Source organism: Panthera pardus, unplaced genomic scaffold (genome assembly GCF_024362965.1).
Source record: "Panthera pardus isolate Hobbes unplaced genomic scaffold, ASM2436296v1 HiC_scaffold_11, whole genome shotgun sequence".
NCBI classification, from domain to species: Eukaryota; Metazoa; Chordata; class Mammalia; order Carnivora; family Felidae; genus Panthera; species Panthera pardus.
In genome coordinates, this window is record NW_026526666.1 from 20,101,622 (window position 1) to 20,127,768 (window position 26,147).

At 36.6% G+C, this 26,147-nt stretch overlaps 1 protein-coding gene and 1 pseudogene across 3 annotated transcripts in view; both read left to right on the forward strand.

Moving 5' to 3' along the window:
• OLFM3 (olfactomedin 3) overlaps positions 1-26,147 on the forward strand; it is a 188,436-nt gene that overhangs the window by 153,402 nt on the left and 8,887 nt on the right. For all 3 annotated transcript variants that reach the window (XM_053891815.1, XM_019457653.2, XM_019457652.2), the window contains 2 exons: positions 6,684-6,839; positions 11,848-12,067. In XM_053891815.1, the coding sequence (XP_053747790.1) occupies positions 6,684-6,839; positions 11,848-12,067 (376 nt within the window). The remainder of the gene's footprint in view (positions 1-6,683; positions 6,840-11,847; positions 12,068-26,147) is intronic.
• LOC109271943 (60S ribosomal protein L26-like) lies at positions 24,873-25,750 on the forward strand (annotated as a pseudogene).

Genomic DNA, 26,147 nt, shown 5'->3' on the forward strand with positions numbered 1-26,147 from the left:
TTTATCCTCAATTCCCAGGATCACACTAGGCTGTTTGAGCTCATGCATTTGAATCACATTAACAACCTTGCAAGGAAGTTAAAATAATGGAATGCAATATGCAAGCTATCTGAACAGATAATGAATAATTTCAAGTATTTATCATCATTCTCTAAGTCATTCCTTTGAACATTAAGCTCTTCAATTTCATTCAACAGCAATCTCTCCATATAATTTACTTAAGCCGATCCATAACAATCAAATGCAGAATGCCCTTGATTTATTCTTTTTTACAGATAAAAGTCAGCTCATGAAACATTATTTATGTTTAGTTTGAGGAGGAAAAAAAAAACAATGAATGGTTCTTTCAATTATTCTCATTCAGAATTTCAGTGTGTTGGGCTCTGAATATAGTAGGACAGCTGGGTGGCCAGACTGATGGTGAGACGGCAACATGTGGGAATTTTAAGTACCTTCAGGGATAATAAGATAAATTAGGTAGTATGTGCTTTTAGAGAACATCATGCTCAACCATTCACTCACTGCAATATCATTTCTACGATCATTCATACAATGATGGCATTGAATAAAAACTTTTTAAGGAAAGTTAAGAGAAGCCAGAAAAATGAAAGCATCAAATTTGTTAATATAGACATGCTTACTTTATGCAATTTCAAGCTTAGCAACAATAACTTTCTTCTACTACCATATAATGAAAATAAATTTCCTCCATGTACATTATTTGGAAGTCTATTGATGCTCTAAAATTTTAAAAAAGCTTTTTTCTTGTTTTTATAAAATGATTAGTCCTGTTTTCCCTCCCCCTCTCCTCAGAGCTATCATCAATCTATCGATTCTCTCTTCTTATGTCTCTTTTTATAAGATCCTATCTTCCCTGCTCCTTCAATATCTGTCCCCCAGACAAAAGCAAATGTCATTTTCATTCAAGTTAACGACTCTAGCTAATATGCCTCTCAGCTATTAGAAATCATGACAAATGAACTGTGATCTTTCTTGGGTATACCTTACCAATCTTGGTTTTCTTTATTTCTATGAAAAAAACTCCAAATATATAGTTTAATATTGTTTGGTTACTAGGGATATTACATTAGTAAAAAGATTTAATCTTTTAAATCCAATTTTGCTTTTCTATTAAATTTGCTTTTCTATTAAATATTTCCCCTCAAATTATAGACTTTCTGATCCTATATTCTTTTTCTGTGCAAAAGCACCTTTTTTCTATATCAACTATGGTGAGGAACATTCTTAGATACTCTATCCTTATTTTTGTTATTGTTTTTCAATATAGCATTACATATCCATACCTCCCCCCATACAGATTCAGACATCTCTTCTGAACCTGTTGGGAAAAAAAAAAAAACAAACACAGATTTCTTCTGAAATCAGCTGAGAAAGTTCAAATAAAGCGTTAGAAGGTGGATAATACCCTCTACAGGTCCAAAGTGAAATGTACTCCAGAACTATGATAAAACCGGGAATTAGTGTAGGATGAAGAAGGCAAAAAAATACAACCAAGGAGGTTGACCACAAGCCATCACTGATACGACCACCCCATCTAATATGCAATGTGTTTAATGATTTAAAGAAATTCTAGAAAAATCACACCTTTAAAAAGTCATTGTATGTAATTAACAAAAAACCCCACAAAATTTATTAACAAAATCTAGGTCTCTACAAGTTATGTTTATTAAATTTACCATTTGAGAGTATTATAGGAGGGAATAGTAAAGGGAATAGTATATAGGAGGGAATAGTAATAGTAAATTATGTACATTACTTGGAGTGGGCTGAAGAAGGGAGTAGCACTGATTTGCTGCAATGACCCAAAAAAAAAAAACCCATCTGAAATAAGCACTCCTTATTCAGACTGAGCCAGTTTTTCTTATTGACTTCTCTATAGTTTCACAAATATCCAAGGCACCGGATGGAAAACCGGAGCAGGAGTTTAGGCCGCCCACTCACCATTAACCAAAGAACTAATTTAGGCACATAATAAGGAAATGTTTTTAAAGATTTATTTATTTATTTATTTTGAGAGAAAGCATGCACATGAGAGAAAGAGAATCCCAAGCCGACTCTGCACTGTCAGCGCAGAGCCCAATGCAGGGCTTGAACTCACAAACTGAACCGTGAGATCATGACCTGAGCTGAAATCGAGTCGGACACTTAACCAACTGAACCACCCAGGTGCCCCTAAGGAAATGTTTTTAACAATATTGATAACAGTATTTCCCATATCTATATCCACTCCATTCAATCCTCACAGCTGAGGAACCTGCCCTTGTAAGTTTACGTAAAAAGAAACTGCTTTTTGAGGTTAAAGAACCTACCAGTGTCACTCAACCAGTGTATTATGGGGCTTTACCAAATCAGTTCTGTGTTTTCTCAACACCATGCTAGTGTCATCCAGACTGTCACAGGTGGTACCCATACTAATTTAAGCAATGTTCTGTCAAATATTTTTAACCATATCTACATTACTTAATATTTAAAGAATTACAATTGTTTTCCCAATATTTCAGGTCTTAATATGCCCAAACTACAACTGTTCATTTAAAAAAATGTTTGTTAGCAGGGCACAGGTGGCTCCATCGGTTAAGCATCTGACTCTCGATTTCTGCTCAGGTCATGATCTCACATTTCATGATTTCAAGCCCCATGTGTGGCTCTGTGCTGTCAGCTTGGGATTCTTTCTCTGCCCCTCCTCTGTGCTCTCACTCTCTCTCTCTCAAAACAAATTAACATTTTTTTTAAAAGCCTGTTAGTTGGGGCACCTAGGTGGCTCAGTCGGTTAAGCATCCAACTTTGGCTGAGGTCCTGCTCTCGTGGTTCACGGGTTCGAGGCCCGCACTGGGCTCTGTGCTGACAGCTCAGAGCCTGGAGCCTGCTTTGGATTCTGTGTCTCCCTCTCTCTCTGCCCCTCCCCCACTCATGCTGGGTGTGTCTGTCTCTCTCTCTCTCTCTCTCTCTCTCTCAAAAATAAATAAAAACATTAAATGAATTTTTTTTAAAATAATTAAAAAGTTTGTTAGCTGTGTAGCTTCTCTGTACAGTTGAAGATGTCCTGCATGTCTAGGACAGTATCTCCCAAAGTGTGATTTTTGGAATAGGATACCAGTGACACCCTCCTAGTAAAATGATTTTAAGAAACTCTATTCATGATACTTCACTCTTGAAGATTTCTACCACACAGTTTAATACTAAAGGTTCTGTGAAGACCTACAGCAAAGAATTTCTATTTAGTTTTGTTAACGTCAAGGCTATCCAAACATACTGAACCATAGTCTTTTTTTTTCCCCCCGAGTAACCGCAACCTTAATTATGAATTAGAGTGAAAATTTAAGTTAATTTGTTAAGTTCAGAGAGGCCTCAAACATTTTATTTATACAAAGATCCAAGATAATTAGTTTAAAAAATTATTAATGAAGGGAGACAATGAGCTTGCTGAACGATGTAGAGAAGGGTCTAAGCACAGGGACACATATGAAAAACTAAACTGTAAAACATCAGAGATAAACAGAGTCAAAGAGGAACCACAGCAGATGGGTGTCCTTTCTACAAGTGCAACTATAGGGATCTAGTATCGGGTATCATCAGGAAATTGATCCTGGGGGTGGGAGGGTCTCTGTAAACAGTGGAAAACTAAACATTCCTAGGTATAGTCATCAGACAAAGCAAAAGACAGCCCAGACCCAAATCCTCTCCAATTAGACAGCTCCATCTCTATCCATTATCCCAAATGCAGCTCTTATAATTATGCATATTTCTACAATATAGAAGGCCACAATTCTCCCAGTGTGTTTGCCCCAACACAAATAAGTTGAAAATTAATAGGGCAGAGGCAAGATAAGAGAGGCTGTTTTAATTTTATACAGAATATTTCACTTGCCTATCATTTTCTACTTGTATGGACTCTGCCCAACCCACGGCATTCCTAGGAAAGTATCAGTCATGCCAGTGATGGGCAGCTTCAGAGATGAATGCCATATTCAAATGTGTAGATGGTTTCTTTAATACAAATGGCTTTTCTTTATTCATACTTAACTGTAATGAAGTTCAAAATTATTTTGAAAGCGTTACATTTATCCAAGATGCAGTTACATCTCCAGGTTTCAATGCTGTCTCAGTAATTTTGTGCTCCACTGAAGATTTAAAAGAATGAAGCTTTCTAAGTACGAATGATAGCAAATTAAGAAATATTTGGGAGTCACGTACTGCTACAGTGTCACAGTGACAGAAGGAAGGAACTTTCCTTAAAATACTAGTAACTGGGGTGCCTGGGTGGCTCAGTTGGTTAAGTGTCCAACTCTTGATTTGGGCTCAGGTCATGATCTCATGGATCGTGAGTTCGAGTTCTAGCATCGGGTTCTACACTCAGAGTGTGGTACCTGCGTGGGATTCTCCCTCTCTCTCCACCCCAACCCCCACTCATGAGCTCTCACGCACTGTGCATGCTCTTTCTCTCAAATAAATTTAAAAAATACTAATTACTTATTACAAGTATTGGAAGCATAAGATAATTTTAACCAACAGGTATTTATTGAACAATTATTCTGTGCCTGGTTCTGTGTAGGGTGTTGGGAATAAAAAGTATGAATAAGATGCAGCTTGTAACCTTTGGAGCTCACAGAAGGGCAGTCACTTCTGTGCTCCCACCCAACATATATTACACAATTAATTTTAATATAAGCTAGACTATCATATGTCTTGAGCAGACAGGATTTATAAAGGGCAGGACTATGGATCAAAACAGCAGAAAAAAAAACAGGAAAAGATAACCTTCTTTAAAAAGAAAAATAGAGGAAGTATGCAAGCCACGGCAGCAGAATGCTCTGCCTTCTTGGAATGTTCCAAGCTGAGGAATGTACCAACAATGGGCTCTTCATAGCTAGCTAGTCCACTGAGCTTTGTGACATACCTGATGACAAAAATTTGTGTCTGAATAAATCATTCCTTCCTTATTTTCAACTCACAATTGTTGCAATGAAAAAAATTTTTTACTTATTGCATAATACATATTTAAAAATAAACAGAATAGAATAATGCATAAAAATCTATGAAACAAAGTAAAATTCATCTCAAAGTCCACCACAATTTTTTTTGGTGCTTTCATGTTTCCATTTCATGAAAATAAAACATATAATCTAGGCAGATTTATATATATTCTGTTTAACAGGGACTCCTTTCTACAATATTTATTACTTCTCCTCTTACCCACATTTCACAGAAAACTAACAACCCAGGGGTGCCTGGGTGACTCAGTCAGTTAAGCATTCAACTCTTGATTTCAGCGCAGGTCATGATCGCACGGTTCGTGAGATCTAACCCTGCATTGGGCTCTGCACCGTAACAGTGTGGAGATTCTTTCTGTGTGCCTTCCCTGCTCACTCACTCTCTAACTAAATAACATTAAAAAAGGAAAACAACCCAGTATGTATTCTTCTAATCTTTAATACCTTTCTCCACCATGATTTTTTGCTTATATGCCCCATTTTCTTTTTTTTATTATATGAATTTTTTTGTCAAATTAGTTTCCATACAACACACAGTGCTCATCGCAAAAGATGCCCTCTTCAATACCCATCACCTACCGCCCCATTTTCTTTTATGTGTATGTTACACATACACACACACACACACACACACACACACACACACACACAAGCTCTTCTCACTTTTCTCATGGAAATTTCTCCATGTTGAGCAAAATTTAATAAACACAGGAATCACTTGGGGATTCTGATAAAATGCAGATTCTGACTCAGTAGCTGTGGCATAGGCCCCAAAATTCTATATTTTTAAGTTTCCCAAGTGATGTCAAACTTGCTCTGTACACAATACTTTGAGTACCAAGATATAAAAATCTAGCCTATCCTTTAAAATAGCGTATTTATACTCCATTCCACAATTCATCTAACAGCTCTCCAACTATTAGAGGTTTTCACTTTGTTTTGAGGTTTTTGCTGACACAAAAATTAGAGCATGTTTCTTTCCTCATTTTTATAGGTCATCCATTTCCTACTTCTACATAGCCTAGGGCCCAATAAACCTAACAAGGTACCATCAGCTTAATCTGTGTTTACTGCCTACCTACCAACAATTTGACCGAGCTGCTATTTTCCAGGTCTCTTAAACAGTACGCTCTCCAAGCTTGGAGGTGTCCCAGCATTGCCACCATGTTTCTCGGTCAATTCAATCTCACCGTTGGGAGAACTTAGGATGTCAAAGAAACCATACAGGAATGAATGTGTTCTAATTCTGTTGGACATGTCACTATCATCCACAGTTGCTAAACATCCCACATCTTGAAGAAATCAGAGTTAGTACTTATAGAAACAAATTATTTTAACATTTAATGGCTTGGGACATCATATGCTTGCAAAGTCCTAGAATGAAAATTCCGTATTCCAAATTTACTTTTCTGATTAAATTCTTATTTGAAGTTATTTATTTCTCTCTAATCCTAGGATGTCAATTTTATTATTATTTCTTGACTCAGTTTAATTTTCCCTTGCTGCATTTTTTAAATGTTTATCATAAAGAATTGTCTTGAAAACCTATCGTGTGGGGATACAAATACGGATTTGGCACTTACAGTTCTTTGTCATTTTTGCTACTTCAGTAGTGATTGCATATACCTGTAAATAGACAATAATGTATAGCCAAATGTTTTTGTTTAACAGGTTCAGAACATGTCCCAGTCTATTGAAGTCTTAAACTTGAGAACTCAGAGAGATTTCCAATATGTTCTAAAAATGGAAACCCAAATGAAAGGGCTGAAGGCCAAGTTTCGGCAGATTGAAGATGATCGGAAGACACTAATGACCAAGCATTTTCAAGTAGGTTTGACTTCTGCAATCTTGTCAATCCAAATCAGACACTGAGTGCAATGGACAGCCAGCATGGCCATCAGCTAGAAATAACTGTGCATCTGCCCATATGTGCAAGGTTAAAGACTCACTGGGGACATCAATCATCTCTCCACTGAAACTGACCATTAGCTGGTAGGAATGCATAGAAGTCTTGCTATAAAAAGAGCATAATCCTCCTAGAGTTTGGTGGAGTCTCTGGATAGATTTACAGGCCATTCAATATCTAAGACAAGGGGAAATCTCAAGGAAAATTAATAACTAAATTTATCAAAGTTTTTTTCTGATGACTTAATGCCCTGCTAATATGAGGAGACAGAGAATATAAATTATTAACAGAGGCAACAATACCATTATTAATATCATACAAAAAAAAAGAGGGCTGTTTCCTAATTTTATACAAAGTCTTCTCTTAGACTTTAATTTTTGGCAATTATCCAGAAACACTGAAAATAGAGGAATAGTGTTTTTAAGCATGCTATGTGGACTTTTCATACCTATGTGTGACAGTGCCATAGATTTTAAGAATCTGACTATGATACTACCATTTGAATCTCTATTAAAATAAATTATCTGCCTACAAAGGGATAGCACATCATTTATAGGACATCCTGTGGTTTTACAAACATAATGGTTTGTTTTCCCTCCCTTCTGTCATGAGTGAGATTCACTGCTGATGGTGAGGGAGTGGGCCTGAGTTTAAGCATCAGAAGTGCTTTTCACACAGAATTGTGAGGGCGGGGAGCTAGGATGTAACAGGATCTCTGCACAGCACATTTTGTTATGGCAGATGTTTTCATGGCTGTGTAATTGTCTTCATTGGTGCTCAGGAGACTGAGTAGGGATGTACAGGAAGCAGTTTCTTCACTGAATCAGTTTTAAAGTTATACTAGAGAGGGGTGCCTGGGTGGCTCAGTCAGTTAAACGTCCAACTTGGGCTCAGGTCATGATCTCGTGGTTCCTGAGTTCGAGCCCTGGTTCAGGTTCTGTGCTGACAGCTCGGAGCCTGCAGCCTGCTTCGGATTCTGTGTCTCCCTCTCTCTCTACCCATCACCTGCTCACTCTGTCTCTCTCTCAAAAAATAATAAACATACATAAATACATAAAGTTTTACCAGAGAGGTACAACAGAAGGAACAGAGGAGTAAGAAAGTTGAGGGTACTAACAGGAGATGAGGCTCAAGTGATGAATCATGAAGTTTAAATTGAAAAACAAAGCTATTAGGTTAAGAAATTAGAATTAGAGCAAGACTTAGAAGATACGATAAATGTAAACACAATTGGAAATGAGAGAATGAGTGAACTGGATGAGTCCAGAATTTATGGGGGAATGGTAAACAGCAAAAAATAAAAAAATAAAACAAAAAATAAGGCTGAGGAGCAAATGAGTTAATGCTAACCAATATTTATTGAGCATGCACTGTGTACAAGGCAGTGCTGGGCCCTCTGCTAGATATATAAGGATCTCTCTTCTATAAAAGACAACTAAAACAAGGCACATGAAATTGACAGCAAATAGAAGCATAAATATTATTTAGCAGCACAAAGAGTAATTTTATTTAATTTCATTTAGAGAACATCGGGGAAAAGTTATAAAATTTGGCAATTTTTAAGAAGGCAGTTTGGACCAGTCCCCCCCAACACACACACCAAACAAACAACCACCTGAATCACAGAGGATATGAGAAAAACAGAAGATCAGAAGATTCTCAGTGTTCAGGGTTAGGGTGTAGACTGTGGAGGGGTAACATGAGCCCAATGCCAAGGCCATCAACAAAGCAGGAAATGGTAAGCTGGCACTGACAGCATAGGGGGAGCACTCCCAGAAAGGAAGAAGGACCCAAGGAGAGGTGCTCAGGGTGTCGGGCGCGGAGTAAAAATTATTCAAGCTCAGATGGACAGTGCCGAACTCTGCGATGCCAAGGGACAGTTTTAGGATGCCAGGCCTGGCAGGGTTGGAAGCGGGATGAAACATGTGCATCTGTGGGAACTCTTGAAAGAACACTGAAACAGAAAGATACAAAGCTGAGACAAAGTCAAGGCAATAATTGGCCTTTTCTAGAAGTTTGCCTAGTAGCAGGCAGGCTGCCAGTAAGAAAACTTAATTTTCAGGCAGCACCATATGAAGTAATGATTTTGATTTTACATGTAATCCAAGTAGATACTTGAGTTATACGCAAAAATCCAAATAGCAATCTTATTATTTTTCTGAAGAATTATATTCAACAGTTTTGACAAACCTAAATACATAGTAACTAATTTAATCCTCTCAACAATACTATAAAGTAGGTTCTATATTTATCTCCATCATTCAGATGAAGAAACTGATGTAATTTTTTCAGCCTTGTATATCTAACATGCATCAGAACCACAAAGTCCAGCTCTAGAGGTAAACCTCCTAATGCCAGTGCTGTATTGCATCTGAGTAGATTACAGATGAAGTTTAACGATAGTAATGACATGCTCAGTGTGTTTGCTGAATTTATGTATTCCCTGAGCCTGACGGCTCAGTCAGATTTATATATCCAGTCAGATTTGGCACTATGTCCTGAGGTGCCATATTTGAGAAGAAGAACTAGAACATTCCAAAAGTCATTTTAACATCAAAGAATCCTTTTAGACTGAAGAAAATCTTCCTCTGGTAAACTATTTTCAACTTATCAAAAATACTGAGATTTTGTCTTCTATACTCCTTTGAGAGAGAGCATGAGTGGGGTAGAGATGTGGAAGGAGAATGCATGAGTGAGTGAGTGAGTGAGAGAGAGAGAGAGAGAGAGAGAGAGAGAGAGAATGAGAATATCTTAAGCAGGCTCCACAGTCAGCACAGAGCCCAATGCGGGGCTCAATCCCACCACTCTGGAATCATAACCTGAGCTGAGCTTAAATCAAGTGTCTGACACTCAACTGACGAAGCCACCCAGCCACCCTCTTCTACACTGTTTAAGACGGAAATCTTGTTGTAGGTATCATACTTGAGACTATCATTCTTGTATGAAGAGATCACGGTTGGGCAAAATAGTCTAGCTACAACCTTTGCTACTGTAAGAACAACACAGCAGAAGGTGAAATTCTAGAAGAAATTAATAAGTAAAGATCTATGCTATTCTCCTTTAAGCTTTTAAGTATTTGACATGTATATTGGTCAAACTTTCCACTGTTCCCTGACTAGCATCCAGGGTTTCAAAACTCGTTACCAATAATCCAATTATGAATTTTTGAAAAGATCCAAAAAATACAATTACCTAGTTTTATTTTGTTTGTTTTTTTGGTTCAGGGGGAAGAAAAAGTCACCAAAATTGTGACACTGAATTGCTCTCTTTTCAGTATTCCCACAGTGTAACATTAAACTCTTCATAGTAACTGTTGCTATAATATGCAGCAAAGGCTACCAACAGAACTCTTATTAAAATCATAATGAAGCAATTGTGTTTTTCTTTTGGGATGCCACAGAATGCTCAAACTACTAAGTTTATTTCAAAATGAGCCACCAAAATGAGTAAAGCTATGCAATTCCACCTTTTCATTGTGATATTTATGAAATCTTTCTCATTATTAAGACTTTGTCCCTCCCACTCAACAATGGGCATATATACAAATTCAAAAAATTCTGAGCTTACAGAACGAGTGGAAACTTCCCCACAAGAAACCTAAGCCCATAAATCAGGGCAGCAATGGGAGCTCCTGCCATTTTAATGTGTTTATAGTAATAACATCTTCCAAATGTAATTTTAAAATGCAATTTTCAGCTCCTTAAATTAGTTAGTGTGCAACATGGTTCCTGACAGCACGTATGGATTATTCTCAAATGATCCGCACAGTGACAGCTCTTTCCACAAATGAGACCATTGTAAAAAAAACTCACAACTGAATCTCACTCATGAAATATTTTCACTGACCACCACCACCAAATTAAAGGAAAAGAAGAAAAGGTGACACACCTAGAACTTGAAAGTAAAAACTGCAGGTGGGGCTCAGTTCCATGATGCTAAGAATGAGAGACACCATGTTGCCAAATATGCTTCTTGTTCTCCAGATGAAAATCAACTTTGCAGTTTCGAACAACTCTGTACGACTAGGTCCTGTGTTACATAAACTGTGAGCACTTTGGTCCCTGAAAGAGTTAAGAGAGTTAATTCACTCCCTGGGTAAGCAACTCTGCCTTCCTTAAAGAGCTCTAAATTATCTATGCTAAGGCAAATGGAGTCAGAGTGTGGGTAATATTTCAAAATGGTAAACAGCAACATGCATTTCTTTGAGATTTGAGAAGCTTTTCATGATTTATTATGCTTGCTGAACTTACTTTCCTAATGATACTGTGGTAAGATGGATATTAAGAAGCGTGAGGAATACCTGAGCACTCTGGAAGGACAGAAATGGAAACATTCTAAGTGTTACAGAAAAGCTGTTGTTCTAGGATCCAAAATTTCTTCTAAGTACCCCCATAACAGAGATAATTAGTCATTGGGTAATTAGAGTTGACATAGGATATTTGACAAAGATGAATCCTGATTTTATTTGCTAAATAAATACTACATTGTTCGCTTTATAAAATGCTCCTAGAAAGTGAAATAACACAAACTATTAAATGCTACTGTAAGAAGTTTTTGTAATTATGATAAGGATCAATTTAATAGAAAAGCACCTAACCATTTAAAGAGAGGTTCTAGTACTGAGATAAATGGATTTACTACTAATGATCACAGTAGCCACTTACATTTTCACAGTACTTAATTTCAACCAAAAATCAGTACGATTTTGATCTACTTTGATATACAAATATTGAATCATTATGTTGTATACCTGAAACTAATGTAACGTTACATCCTGATTACACATCAGTAAAATTTTTCTTCTAATTTAAAAAAAAAAGGGAATTTTTAAATCTGTTTTAATAATCCCCTTTAGGTATCATATTAAAAAGAACATAGCTGCTTGATCTGTTTAAATGACTCTCAAAAACAGCTGCCTGCTTTTTGCAGGAGTTGAAAGAGAAGATGGATGAACTCCTGCCCTTGATCCCAGTGCTAGAACAGTACAAAACAGATGCCAAGTTAATCACCCAATTTAAAGAGGAAATCCGGAATCTGTCTGCCGTCCTCACTGGGATTCAAGAGGAAATCGGTGCCTATGACTATGAGGAACTGCACCAGAGGGTGCTTAGCCTAGAGACCAGGCTTCGCGACTGCATGAAAAAGCTGAGTGAGTACAACAACATGTTGTGTTTTTAAGTGGTTTCAATGAAAACTGCATTCCTACGCTCTGCAAATAGTCATGAATACCTATTACAGGGAAACCGATGCCTGCTTTCTAAGTGTAAAGTAAGTATTCCTCAATGACTTAAGCATGCCTGTGTAATCAGTATTATTTAAAGGCTGCCTAATTTTCAGAGCACCCTGTTACCATTTGGTGACTTGAAATAACACAATTCTATTGGCTATATGATAATATGGGATGGTCAATCATTGCTTGCCTAGAGGGGAGGAGAGGCAGTTTTGGTAGTGGAGAAAGAGGCTAGGAAAAAAGTTACCCTGGGACCAAATATGAAACAGCAGTGATTAAATCAAACAAACGCAATTCCTCTATTATAGACAGAGGCCATCATTTGGCTGTTCTGATCCACACAAGAAATAAAAGGGAGACACTTACTCAAATACTTATTCACTACTTTGCAAAGGGCCAAGCATGTAACATGAGATATGGACTCTAGCTCTTGACTCCTAATGGTTCAACCTGGTCTAAATTCACAAACTCTTCCATTTTATTCATGAGGTAGTAATTTTTCAGATGAAATCATCCTGGGACTAGTCTCTAACTTAATGCAAAATAAATATGTGGACACAAATTGAATAAAGAGGAATTATTAAATTCATTTAGGAATATTATTTTAGTTGCCGACATGAAGTAACACGACAAAGAGGGCAAGTCAATGACCACAGGAAAGTATTCTCCAAAAGGAAAGAAAAACTTTTCTCGAATAGAAAATAAACTAAAAAGACGAGTAAAGAATTTGGAAAAGATCATCAATTTCTATTAAAGACAACTCCAGAGAATAAATGTAAACATTTGAAATTTGAATGGCTGACAAATATTTTAAAGACTATTTTACAAATGCAATTCAAATGAAAAAAAGAGTGAAGATATAAAAAGTTGCATTCAGTACAGTTAAAAATGTGGGGAATCACCACATTAGAGGCCCCACTACCATTATCCCAGGGTTTCCAAGAGATTCCAACAAAATTACTCAGAAGGCAATTAATGTAAGCCCTAAAGCTTAACACAGGAACCCTCAGATCTTTATTCCTCATCAGTCAAGGCCCACACTTTTTCACCTTAACTAGTCTACTAGCAATCATGACTCCAGTGGATTCCATGACTCCCATTCTTGCACCCCTTCACACATTGTTCACATTATTGCCAAAAGGATTTTTTGAAGCCTCAATCTGAAATTACCTTGCACTGCGGAAAATCTCCTAGACTCCCTTACATCCTGTGATACAGTCCACAGCTTATGCGGCCCTCCCTACTTCTTGCACCTTACGTCCTGCCACTCCTCCCCTCACACGCTACATCCCAGTCATGTGTGCTCTCTACTTTCACATTGCAGGGAGGTGTTGAGATGCTGTCCCTTCTCCTGACAAATTTTATCCCCTGCTTATCCTTTCTGTGTCAACACGCTTGCCATATGAGACAAACTTCCATTCATTCTTCAGGTCTCAGTTTAAATATCATGTCTTGCCACACTCCCTCACTGCTCTCCCGATGTATACTATGTGCCAGCTAGGTGCTCCCAGACCCTGGTAGGTCACCAATGATTGCACTTTTCATGCTTCATTATCATTGCATGTGTAACTGGATGGCTATCTTCCTAGATTTTTGTTCCATGGGAACAAGAACAATGTCTATGATACTCGCTCTAAATCTCATATTCCCCAATGCCTAGAAAACTGCCTAACAAAGAAAAATTACTCAGTGAGTATTTGCTGAATAAATTCTACAAGGAGTCATATAGTAACAATTTATAAATTTCAAAGAATAGATATTAGCTATTTCAAGTCTTATTTGAAAAAAAAAGCTTTCTTAGCCACATATTTCAATCAGGTGGTATAGGACTTACTAAGACTAAGCTAAGCAAAAGTTATTTGACTTATCACTTAAATATTTCCTTATATGTTCTTCTTTTATAATTGTTATGAAGTTTACTGCTAATATACACTAGGTAAATATTACTGACCTAAGTGAATTCTGTTATATATGTTTTAATGTTTATTTATTTATTTTGGGAAGGGGGAAGGGAAGAAAGAGGGATAGAATCCCAAGCAGGCTCTACACTGTCAGCACAGAGACTGAGGTGGGGCTCAAACTCATAAACCCTGAGATAATTACCTGAGCCAAAATCAAGTCAGACACTTAACCAACTGAGCCACCCAAGCGCCCCAAGTTGTATTTTATTTTTAAATCATGAAATACCTTTGGCTCACTGTACATGTTACATAGTTTGCCAGATGAAGTCTCCACCAAACTAGATAAGAAGAAAATCTCAAGGCAAGACTTGTTTGAGTGCCCTCAATATCTAACTTACTTTTGGGGTTACAAAAAAAATATCCAGACGAATTTGTATTAGCTCAGAAAATATTTGATTAAAGATTCTCTGGGGGCACTGGGTGGCTCAGTTGGTTAAGCGTCCGACTTTGGCTCAGGTCATGATCTCACAATTCATGGGTTGGAACTCCACGCCAGGCTCTATGTTGACAGCTCAGAGCCTGTTTCAGATTCTGTGTCTCCCTCTCTCTCTGCCCCTCCCCTGTTCATGCTGTGTCTCTGTCTTAAAAATAAACATTTAAAAAATTTAATTAAAAAAATATCTATTTTCTGTAAATGACAGTGCATAGGATTGGTCTGTGTAGGGTTTTACTTGCTTTGGAAGAGGACTGGTTGTTACAAATGAATCGCTCTAGAGCCTGAGAATCAATTCACTTGGTTGTTCCTAGCATCTCACAATAAACCAAAGCCATCAACTTTGTATACTGACACCAGTTATCTGCTAAGTATACATGCAGTCAACTAAAAGAAGGACAGGCAATAGAATAGTTCTAGCTAGTAAGCACCTTGAACCTTAAAGGGTGCCAGTCAGGTTTTTGAGGGACTGGCATGGAATATTCTTGGAATTTATTCAATTTTAGAAATGAATTTCACTTCTAACATACACTCTGAGTTGACTCAGCTGGAAATAATGTCTACCACAGTTAGGAAATGAAATCTACACAACTCTCAGCTCTTTCATAATTCTGCTTGTTTTTTAGCCTACACATAACTCCTACACACAGCCTCCTTCAATATTGAAAATGATATTTGGGAAAAATGGTTTTAATTTAAGTGGACACAAATTCATCCTATTCCTCCTTACTGAACCATGGATAATGTTTCTATGGTGTCCTTAAACCTTAGGACTGCAATCCACAATATGTAGATTTTTTTTTTAACAACAAAGGTTTTTTTATTAGTTTTCCTTCATAATCAACAAAGTTGAAAGAATATGACTGTCAAATTAACTGCATTAACTAGTTAATATTTTATTTTAACTAGTTAATATTTTTATTTTAACTAATCAAAAACAAAATCTAGCAACTAATACAAATATTAGACACCAGTAAACAGTATTCAACTTTCTTAATGAGATGGTTGCTGTTTGAATTAATTGATATGACCTTACAAGAGACTGGAAGTAATTTTCAGATATTATAAACTCTTTCCTGGATTATTAGCAGCCCTCAGATCCCTACTTACCTAGTAGAGAGACCAGTGGCTCAAACAATCACTGTAAGTCATTTATGCTTTTTGTCCCAAGAACTGGGTACTTTTCTATGTCACACCATTTTTATGTCCAATAGCAAACCTACCTACTGAGAGTATCCTAAGCAATGAGGATATTTATGATATTTATCAACTGGATCATAATCGTTAATTACAAAGTAAAAAACATGTTCAGGTAGAGACAGACAGCCCTAATGCTATGAGGTATGAAGTCACATGGTCCCTGAAAAATTAAGTAATCTTCATATTGTCCATTTAAAACTTATTCCAGTTTGAAAGGAAGGATCTCATACATATGTTTCCAGAAGAAAAACAAACATGATTGTGAGTGGTGTCTTAAGATCTAGTTTGATTAATACTACTTAGTATTTATACTTGCTGGAAATTAATAAAGATTGGATCAAATGATCTTTTAACACCATGCCTACTATCAACTCAAAACTAAATGCCCAATTATCAACATCTCAGATCACACTGACTCAGAAAACAGGTATTAATCAACATCAGGACCATTAACAGGACATGTAAAGAAAAAACAAACATCAGGGTTCAGTGTTGCAAAAGCACCTAAAATCCAGTTGCTTTTGGATCTGCAGTGGGACATTGGATAATTATAGTATCCTCAATATAGTAAGAAGAGCAGGAAGGCTCATCCATCAGCGGCATCTTCATTCTTCACAAAAGCCTTTCAACACAAACAACCAATTAGCAGAGGGCAGAAATGGATTGGGGAAACAGAATAAAATTTCAACAATGATGAATGCATTTCCACTCACCTTTTCAATGAATTTGCTTTTAGGGAAAATGTCACACTGTATATCACATAAATTTTAAGATACTAAAAGACAAACTAGCTTCATTGCCTGCAAGGTCTAAGTTACTCTTAAATAGTAAATAAGGTGCTGAAGGAATCACAAGTCATTGAGAGCACTAGGATACCATTCAGCTTATCACTACTAGAGAGTTAAAGTTTTGGAGAAAGTAGAAATTATGGGGGGAGGGGAGGGCTTCAACAGTAGTGCACTCTAGGGGCCTGAATGAAGTAATGTTCTTTCTTAAGCGCTTAATTTTCTCCTATGAGAGACTAAGTAAAGTCCCCTGTGCTTAATCTTATAAGTATCCCATTCTTAGACATGCAAAATATAATTATACGCATGTGAGAATCTGATGGAAAAAGCACAGCTAAAGCTCACACACACACCCTGAGATCATCAACAGGTGTTTAATGTGGATTATAATCAGTTCTCTGCCCCCCTACTCCATCAAGTTAGTTCTACTTTAGGGCAATGGTGTGGTGCCATCTAGTGAAGCACAGGATGCCATCTTTCTATTAACACTAAGTTTTGAGGCTTCACGTTCAACAGAAATATCCGTAGCACTCAAAACTTTAGGTCACAAATAATGACATTTGGTTACTGTCTTTGCCATGTTTATGCCAAATTAAATTTTAAAAGGGAAACCAAATTGTCTATGTGTCAACAGTCTTATTTGCTCATTCAGCAAGTGTCTATTGACTCTCCGATATGTGCTGCTACTTTGGTAGGTATTTGGTGATATAAAGATGAGAGGCAGACTGTCTCCCTCTACAGTCAAGAAGCCTGCATTTCAGTGGCGACAAGGAGCACAAAAGTAGCTCACTACAGCAGTACTGAGAGATACTGCTTGACTAGCAGTATGGCCAGCTGTTCTAAATGTTTTAAGTCTAACTGCTGCAAGAACTCTGGGTTAGGAAATATTACCGGCAATTTATACTCAGTTTAAATTATTTTACCAAAAGTGCATGTTAGAGGCAACATATTTAAATCCAAGCCCTTCTGAGTTCAAAGGCAGATTTCTTCCCCAGCTTTCTTTCTTGATGTAGAAAGCAAGGAGCCAGAGAGTCCTTTTTCATTCTTCCCTAAACCTCACCTACATACACTCACACATCATTCCTCTCTCCAACCAATCTCTCAAAAACACCTCTTTCCTGCTTCCTCACTTCTACCACCCTAATCCAGACAGGCCTTCCTCATGCTCTCAGTTGCATTGCCACAATGGCGTCCTACCCACTCCCCTTTACCTGAAGTTATTCCCTCTCCACCACAGTAGGTGTTCAGAGTAGTCTTTTCCAAATGCAAATCTCGTCATATTACACCTATGTTTAAGTGATTTTCTTTAAAAATTAAATCCAAATAGCTTTTCATGGTCTGTCTTGATGACATGGCTTCTGCCTAACTCTCTAGCCCTTTTCTCACAAGTTTTCCCCATGTATTCACTGTAAGTTTTAACCATCCCAATCTTTCAGTTCCTCAGTCATGCGTGCTTTCTTATCCGGACACTGACCTTCTTCTCCCCTTTCATGGAATGCTCTTCCACTTTACCTATCCAAATTCTAATGATTTTGCGTTTTACACGAGACACCAACTTTTCTGTGGAGCCCTCTCCGACTGCTCCTTTATGTGGCTGGATTCTCCTGGCATAGTCTTCCACATTCCCTTTCCCACTTCTCATGAAACTTGGAAATTTTCTGAAAAAATGTGCCATTTTTTTAAATTTTTTAAATCTTTACTGCCTTAAAGACAAGTTGTCCTTTCTCTGACAGGTCAGGGGCCATCTAGGTCTTATTCCAGCTGAATAAAGTATCATAAAACACCCATAACATAATGGGTAAAAATTAGTGTCTACAGAGAGTTTGAGAGCAAATATTTTCAAAGCAAAAAGCTTCATGTTACTTTCGACAAATAAATGAGGATATGTCAAATATATAAAACATCTGTATCTTTTACAAAACCAAAAATCTTTTGGGGAAAAAAAGACAACAAAAGCACATCCTTTTTTCACCTTTGTTTCTGTTGCCATCTGTTCTTTCTTCATGGCAATGCAACATTTCACTATAAAACACATGAAACTGTGTTCTACCTAGCACTTAAAACAAGTGACACTGAAAATCTCAGTGAAAGCAGGAATTAACAGAAAAGTCAAACTGTGAGATTTAACTTGGAAATTTAATAGGGGAAATTAACAAAAATAACCCCATGGATTAAATTGAGATCTTCAAATGAGTCATTCACCAAGGACAGCCCTACACTCTCTAAAATTCTGGATTGTAACACAGAATGCAATTGCTCCTACCCATGTACTTGGTGATGACACATTCTTCCAGAATCCCAGAACCTAGTTATTTTAGCACATTTTTGGGTAATAGGTATATTTTACCATAAACTTATTTATTATTTATCTTCCTTTTTATGTCCTACATTGCCCTAAATTATAACTAGATTATAAGACGTTCAGGGATATAAAAATTGTGCTTTCAGAGGCAAGCATCAACTGCCAATTTATTTGGGATTTCATAATACAATTAGTTCTTCATTCAATCTGGATGTTACATAGGCTTCTCCTTAAACCTATGTTCATAGTATAAGCTCTCTTCCACAAAAAGTTGACACAATTTTAAAAATATTTCATGAAACAAATCAAGACAAATAAAATGGTCACTTTCCTCAACTACATATTGAGTATATTTATCATTATACAGAATCATACACATGCATAAACATCAATTATAATTAGTTTAAAACTGTTAATTTTGGAAAAGTGAAAGTACTTAGAAATATATTACTCTTGATCTTTTTTACTAGACACCACTGAAAATTCATTCTAGTGCCGTCTCCGATACTACATCGATTATATCCATCATGATCGCCACCTTTCTCTCAGCAGTATAACGGTAGGATTAAATATGCAAATAAAAGTTTAAGTAATACACACAGATTTTACTATACTTTACTGAATTCACTATGTAAAGTAGGGACAAACTTATTTTAAGTAGCTTTAATAGACTTTAAAGATCAAATCATATCTACTACTTGCTAAATGAGTTCCCCAATGGCCTTACGTAAAAAGAAACAACATAATGTCATAAATATATTCACTACTCCATTTAATTTATTTACATGGGCATAGCCTTAGGATTTAAATCCAGAAACTGTTAGTCCAGGATATTAAAAATACAATTATATATTAAAGAAATAAACAAAAGACAGATGGTTTTTATGCTTCATTGATCCAAACAACAGATCTGCTGAATCCCAAATGATAGCTTTCCCCAAGCCACTGATTGATAAATACGGATCGCAACAGATTATAAAAAGTTTAAGATCTACAAGTCATCAGAAAATAAAACAGTCACTTTCCTCAGTTATTTGCATATTTTGTGAACATACATAACCATACACATGCAATATATTACAAAATGCTAATATTTTCATGTGTCTCACAGTAGACGGAGAAGCACAGCAGGATAAAAATCAGTGAAGCAAAACTCTTAACTTCCTTCTTTGCCATCCACTTTTGCAGGAACATTTGTCTTCCAGGCATTTGGGGAAATTATCCTTTCTGTCTGGCTTTGTCCTCATAAAAAAGTGAGAATGAAATAAGAAAGATAATGATTTATTTGAACAAAAACTAGTCTATGGGAGCCAAGAACTAGAAATGACTTCTATTGTTTATTTTACTTTTACAATTTCTGCACTCCATCAGAATCTGAAAATACCTTTGTTTTCTTAACACTAAGATCCATAAAATTATATCTAAAAAACCAGCCATTGTTTATAAATTCCTGAACCTTAATTTTTGGATGAATTTTAGCTTGGAATCAAGTAACTATTTGGAAGATAAACTTCAACTGGAAAGAAATCAACAGTGAGAGCCCTGCTTTTTTTGCTTCCCAAGAGTAGATGATGATGGCCAACAACCATGATCACCCTGATGGTGTGTATGTGTTTTACCACAACCACAAATACCACCTTCTTCTCAGCAACATGTAAAAAAACGTCTGTTGATTCCATGTCCAAAGTTCCCTTAATTAGAATAACAAAATGGCAAGCCTCAGAACTTCCATTTTGGAGATGAGGAAACTCCACTCCACAGAGTAAGTGCATTATCCAATTTTACATGAGATTTAACGCTGCAGCTTGGATTAGGAACCAGATTTCCTAACACCCACCTCAGCATTCTAAGCTGAATGGAATATACTACACAAACAACATTTCCTTGGAAATTTTCTGGGAATTTGTGGAAGTAAAAACACAGACACCTCCCCCAACCAAAAAAAAAAAAAAAAAAAGTATAGAAGGACAGAGCATGGTTACTCATGGTCCCTAAATAGATTAAACTACCATCCACTCATGGGGTTCATTTGTTTATTCTCTTTTCCATCTCAGTTTCTCCCTCTCTACTAGATTAAGAAAAGTTTGTTTGCCTTTAGGAATAAACAGTAGCACCAGCACAATAAAAAGTCCCCATGGCCCGATATTTCTCCACCCCCATCTCCCTGTTGCTTCTCCTTTGAAAGAATCTTCAATAGTGCAGCTTTGATTTACAGTCTTCAAAACCAATTGTGATCCAGCTTCTGTTCTTAACACTGTCTTCATTTGATTCTTGTGATCACCAGTGACTTCCTGTTACTAACTTCCATGGTCATTTTTGTTATCTTATTTTTATTAGATATCTCAGTGGTATTCCCCCCAAGTCAGAACTTCATCCTTCTTAAAAGGTTGTCTTTTCTTCCCTTAACACGACACTATTTTTAAGTCCCATTTGTAGCTTCTTTGGGGCTCTTTTGCTGGGTTGCAATGCCCCAGAGCTCTGTTCTAAATGTTTTTTGTCTTTTCTGTATATACCCTCCCTTCTAAGGCAGTATTTAGCCTCTGCCTTTCACTAGACTGTCCAAACTGTGTCTCAAAGGGTGTCTCTGCTCCCTAGATTTTTATATTATCTTCTTTACACCTCCACTGGCATGCATACTAATCATGAACAACTTAATCTGAATTCTTGATCTTCTCTCTCAAACCCATTTCTTCTTTAATCACTTCATGTGAGTAAACGGCACTACAATCTTCCCAGCTGAACAAGCCAAAATTTGGATGTTATCTTGGACTATCTTTTTAATTTAAGGTTTTCTTCAGTTTCTCTTTTCACTTTACATCCTAGCATCTCTTCTGAAGTCAGTCCTATCAACTTTATCCCAAAAAAACCATAACCCAAGCCATCTACTATTTTCTATCCCCGTCACCACTTCCATCATCTCTCACCTGGACAAATGAGCCAATCTCTTAATTGGTCTTTTCTGCCTATACTGTATTCCCTCTATAATTAATTTCCATTATACTAGCTAGAGTGATCTTTTTAAAATGTAGCTCACATACTCTCACTCCCCCCATCTTCTTACAACTCTGATAGCTTCCCATCATAGCTTGAATGAAATACAAATATTCTGATTTTACAAAAGTTTATTTTTTGGAACACCTCTCCAAGCTCTTCTACTTTTCCAAGTGTGCCCTAGACACACTGGCCTTTTTTTTTTTTAATTTCTGCTTCTCTTGCTCACCAAGTATGCCCAGATATAGAGCCTCTGCAAAAACAGTAAGAATAACATTTTTTAAAGTTGTACACACACACACACACACACACACACGTATGTATCTTCACGTGTGTGTGTGTGTGTGTATAATTTAAACTTACCAATGACCCTGTGAAATAGATATTATTACTGTTGTTATCCATTTGACACTAGAATGTTAAAAACTGTAAAAGATCCCTGGAGAGTAAGTGATAGAATCAGGATCCAAATCTAGACAGTCAGACTCCTTAATTCATACCCCCAGCTTTAAGATGCTGCCTTCTCCTAGCTGATCCACTGTCTGAATGGCCTTTCCTTCAACTTATGGTTTCAGGGCTTCTTGTCAATTAGATCTCAGATTAAGTATCACCCTTTCTGAAAGGTCCTCCCTACTCATCCAATCTAAAACAGCCCCAGAGTCACTATCAAATTATTCTATTTAAATATCTGCACTAAAATTTTTCCTACCTGATATATTCCTTATTTGCTTCTTTCTTTTGTCCCCTCTTTCTTCCCATCAAAATGGAAGCTTCACCAGAAAAAAAAGGTGTCCTTTCTTTCTTACCATTGAAATTCTAGTACATAGGAACAGTGCTCCATGATCATTAAATCTCAGCTTGATAAATGAATGACTAATGAAATGAATGAGTAAATAAATGACTCATTTAAGCTATTATTTTAAAATGTTTATAACTTTAGGATTTTAATTTTTCGCTTGAAGTGTGCTTTGTAGATTAATGCTATAAAATTTCATTTACTCAAAGAATGTCACTGTGCGATGGGAAGTTACAGTGGACCCAGGTCAAACGCAGGTGGCACCAGGAATATAGAGGCTGGCACTGCACACTCTGAGTCACTGGGCAGATGGGAGATAGCTAATAGGTGACTGACATGGAGGAAAATGATGGAGAGAGGAGTCACAGAGAAGAATCAAAGAATGTAAAACACAAAGTTCATAAATGTTCACAGGAATATCTCTGGCCAGAGACTTATATATAAAATATCTTTATTTGGAACCAGAGCCTACATGGTTTCACATGCATATTTTTAAAATGGTTTATATCTGAGAGCACATGGGTGGCTCAGCCAGTTAAGCATCCGGCTTTGGCTCAGGTCATGATCTCACAGTTCATGGGTTCGAACCCTGAGTTGGGCTTTGTGCTGACAGCTCAGAGTCTGAAGCCTGCTTTGAATTCTGTGTCTCCCTCTCTCTCTGCCCCTCCCCTGCTTATGTTCTGTCTCTCTCTCTCAAAAACAAACATTAGAACATTAAAAAAAAAAAAACAAAAAAACAGTTCATCTCTAACTTAAAAACCATTCACTGAAATCTCAAAGTTTACAAAATTGTATTGATTTACTAAATAATAGAGATAAGTTTCCTTCACACAGACAACTACCAATAAGACACATATGTAAGACCAAATAGGTCTAATCAATACAATTGCTAAATGTGTCCTTTTAGACCCTCACATTTTTTTATAGAAAATTAAACATGGGAAACTAACTGAACTTGCTTGTTTCTATGTTTGACAGTTAACAAGTATGTTTTGTAGGGAACTAAAGGTAAATGTGGTTTAAAATGAGATAAATTTTAAGGAGAATTATCTTAATGGAAACAGTGCCATTATAAATTTTAGTACTCAGGGCTGGCTTTCTAGAATTTTTATTTAATATCAACAGATATTCAGTGCACTTGATGCTACATCCTTTTCCTCTCCATGTAGTTTTAGTCTAAAATAACTTCTTTAACTTTCCTTGTCTGTTGATTCAAAAAAGAAAAAGAATAAAATAAGAAATGGGAAGGATAAGCAATGGTATTTTGAGAAGCTACAACATATGCCCTATTTTGTCTCCCTATTCCCCATATATCCCCAGCACCTAGCACAGTATTGGTACTTAAGCTCTCAGGAAATGGTTGTTAAATGAATAATTATTTTACATTTAAATATTAAATATTGGGGGTGCCTGCATGGCTCAGTCGTTGAGCATTTTACTCTTGATTTCAGCTCAGGTCATGATCCCAGGGTTGTGGGATGGAGATTCTATTCGATCTCTCTCTGCCCCTCTCGCCCACTCTTGCTCTATCTCTCTCTCAAATAAATAAATAAATATTAAATATTAATTTTATTCTCTAATGTATTTAGATAAAATGTCCATTGCTACAAGAAGAAAGCCAAATCATTTTTAGTTTATGTGTCAGAAGCTTTTAAGTCCTGGTGTAAATTCTATCTTAATTCCTCGTCTAAGTGATCTAGGCTCAGCAGTATCCCTCTGCCATATGGATACAATGCTGGGTAAATCCAGACACCACAGAGGCCAAGACACCCCAAGTGCTGTCACTTTTGGGAAAGGTTGATTATATGAGATTCTTGGCATGATTCCTAGTCCCAAATATAGTTCTTATACAGGTTTTATCTATCCAACTCAATTCATATTAAAGCTATGTTACATAAACTGAGTCCAGAGGCTCATTCACACCCATAAAATCAATCAGCATATGAAATACACACATATCTGAGGCATATATTGACTGTCCTGCTTTGTCCAAACTGTGCTTCAGTCATCAGGCAGTAGACCTATGTTAGGGGAGGTGACTTTGCTGATAAAGGTTAAAAATCTCACTCTGAGTTTTAATGATATAGTCTGGCCATCTAAAATGTTAAGTCAAACTCCATCACTATAAATTCTCCATTCACTTTCAGTATTAATACAATTTGAGATCAGTATAACTTCTTACTGTGTTTTCACTTGGCCATTTCCTCTGGATATAAGGTGTTATGGAAATGAACATTCCATTATGTTCATGTTTCATACTGAGACATTATACTGATCTATATCCAGATAAGTTTTAACTGACTTCTGAGATTTCAGGTATTTTTTTTTTCAAAAGCTCATTCATCTTTAAAAGATACTTTTCACTCTTCCCTTTTGTGGCCATCACCGAATGCCAGTGGCCAAAATGAAATTGAATCCCTTTGTGACTTCTGACTACAGCAGGAACTTTAAAAGGCATTTCAGTGCACCTTCACACATCAGCAGGAAGACGATGTCTTCCCCTCTTTCCAAAAGCTCAGACAGAAGTACAATATTCAACCTATGCCCTTACAAAGAGATGATAAGGTGCAGGTTGTATGAAGACACTACATAAGGTCAGCAAATTGGCAAAGTAGTGCAGATTCACAAGAAGAAATATATAACCTACACTGAATGAGTACAGTGGGAGAGGCAAATGGCACAACTATCCATGTGGGCACTCACACTAGCAAGGTGCTTATCGGTAGACTAAAAGTGGATAAAGATTCTCGAACATAATAAATCTAAATCTTACCAAGTAAGAAAGGAAGAGGGCAAATATAAGGAAGAAACAATTGAGAGGTACAGGAAAAAGTAATCTTATATACAACTTCCAATAAAATCTGTTAAAAAATAAAACTAAGATATTTTCCAAGAAATTTTAGATGCCTGTGCAAAGTGGGTCATGTTTTTCCTAGGTCATAGTCATTAGTTTGAAATAAAATGCACACCATTTCTCCTTGAATTACATGCATAATACCTCTTAGTACAGCTCCTACACATGTACTAACAAATGTAATCACCTATTAACTTTTAACCTCTCTACGAAATAACTGATGGATGTAATTCCTGGTAAGGATCCTAATTTTTTAGGATTGAAATAATTAGAGGGAAAGGTTGCCATGTCCATTGTGAGAAGGAGATACAAGTTTAAAAAACACAATTTCAATCTGGTCCTTACAGGACTAAAGCCTAATTAAAAATCAGAATAATAACAGGCTTCATTTCTGGAGACTATTTCTATCTTCAATTTCCATCTACTTCCTAAACTTGCATGGAAGCAAGGCATTTAAAAACCTGGAAATTATTTTTCAATAGAACATATATAGATGTGATTTTTACTTTTTTAAATTTAATGACTAATATTAAGTTTTTGCAACTGTTTTAACTTTTAAAATTATAATTTAATTACTGTATGGACATGACTAGAAAATTATATGCTTAGAATAAAAAGCAAGCCTCCTTTCTCCAGGAGCAACCACATTTCAGTTTAACTTTAGGGCTTCAGGTGGT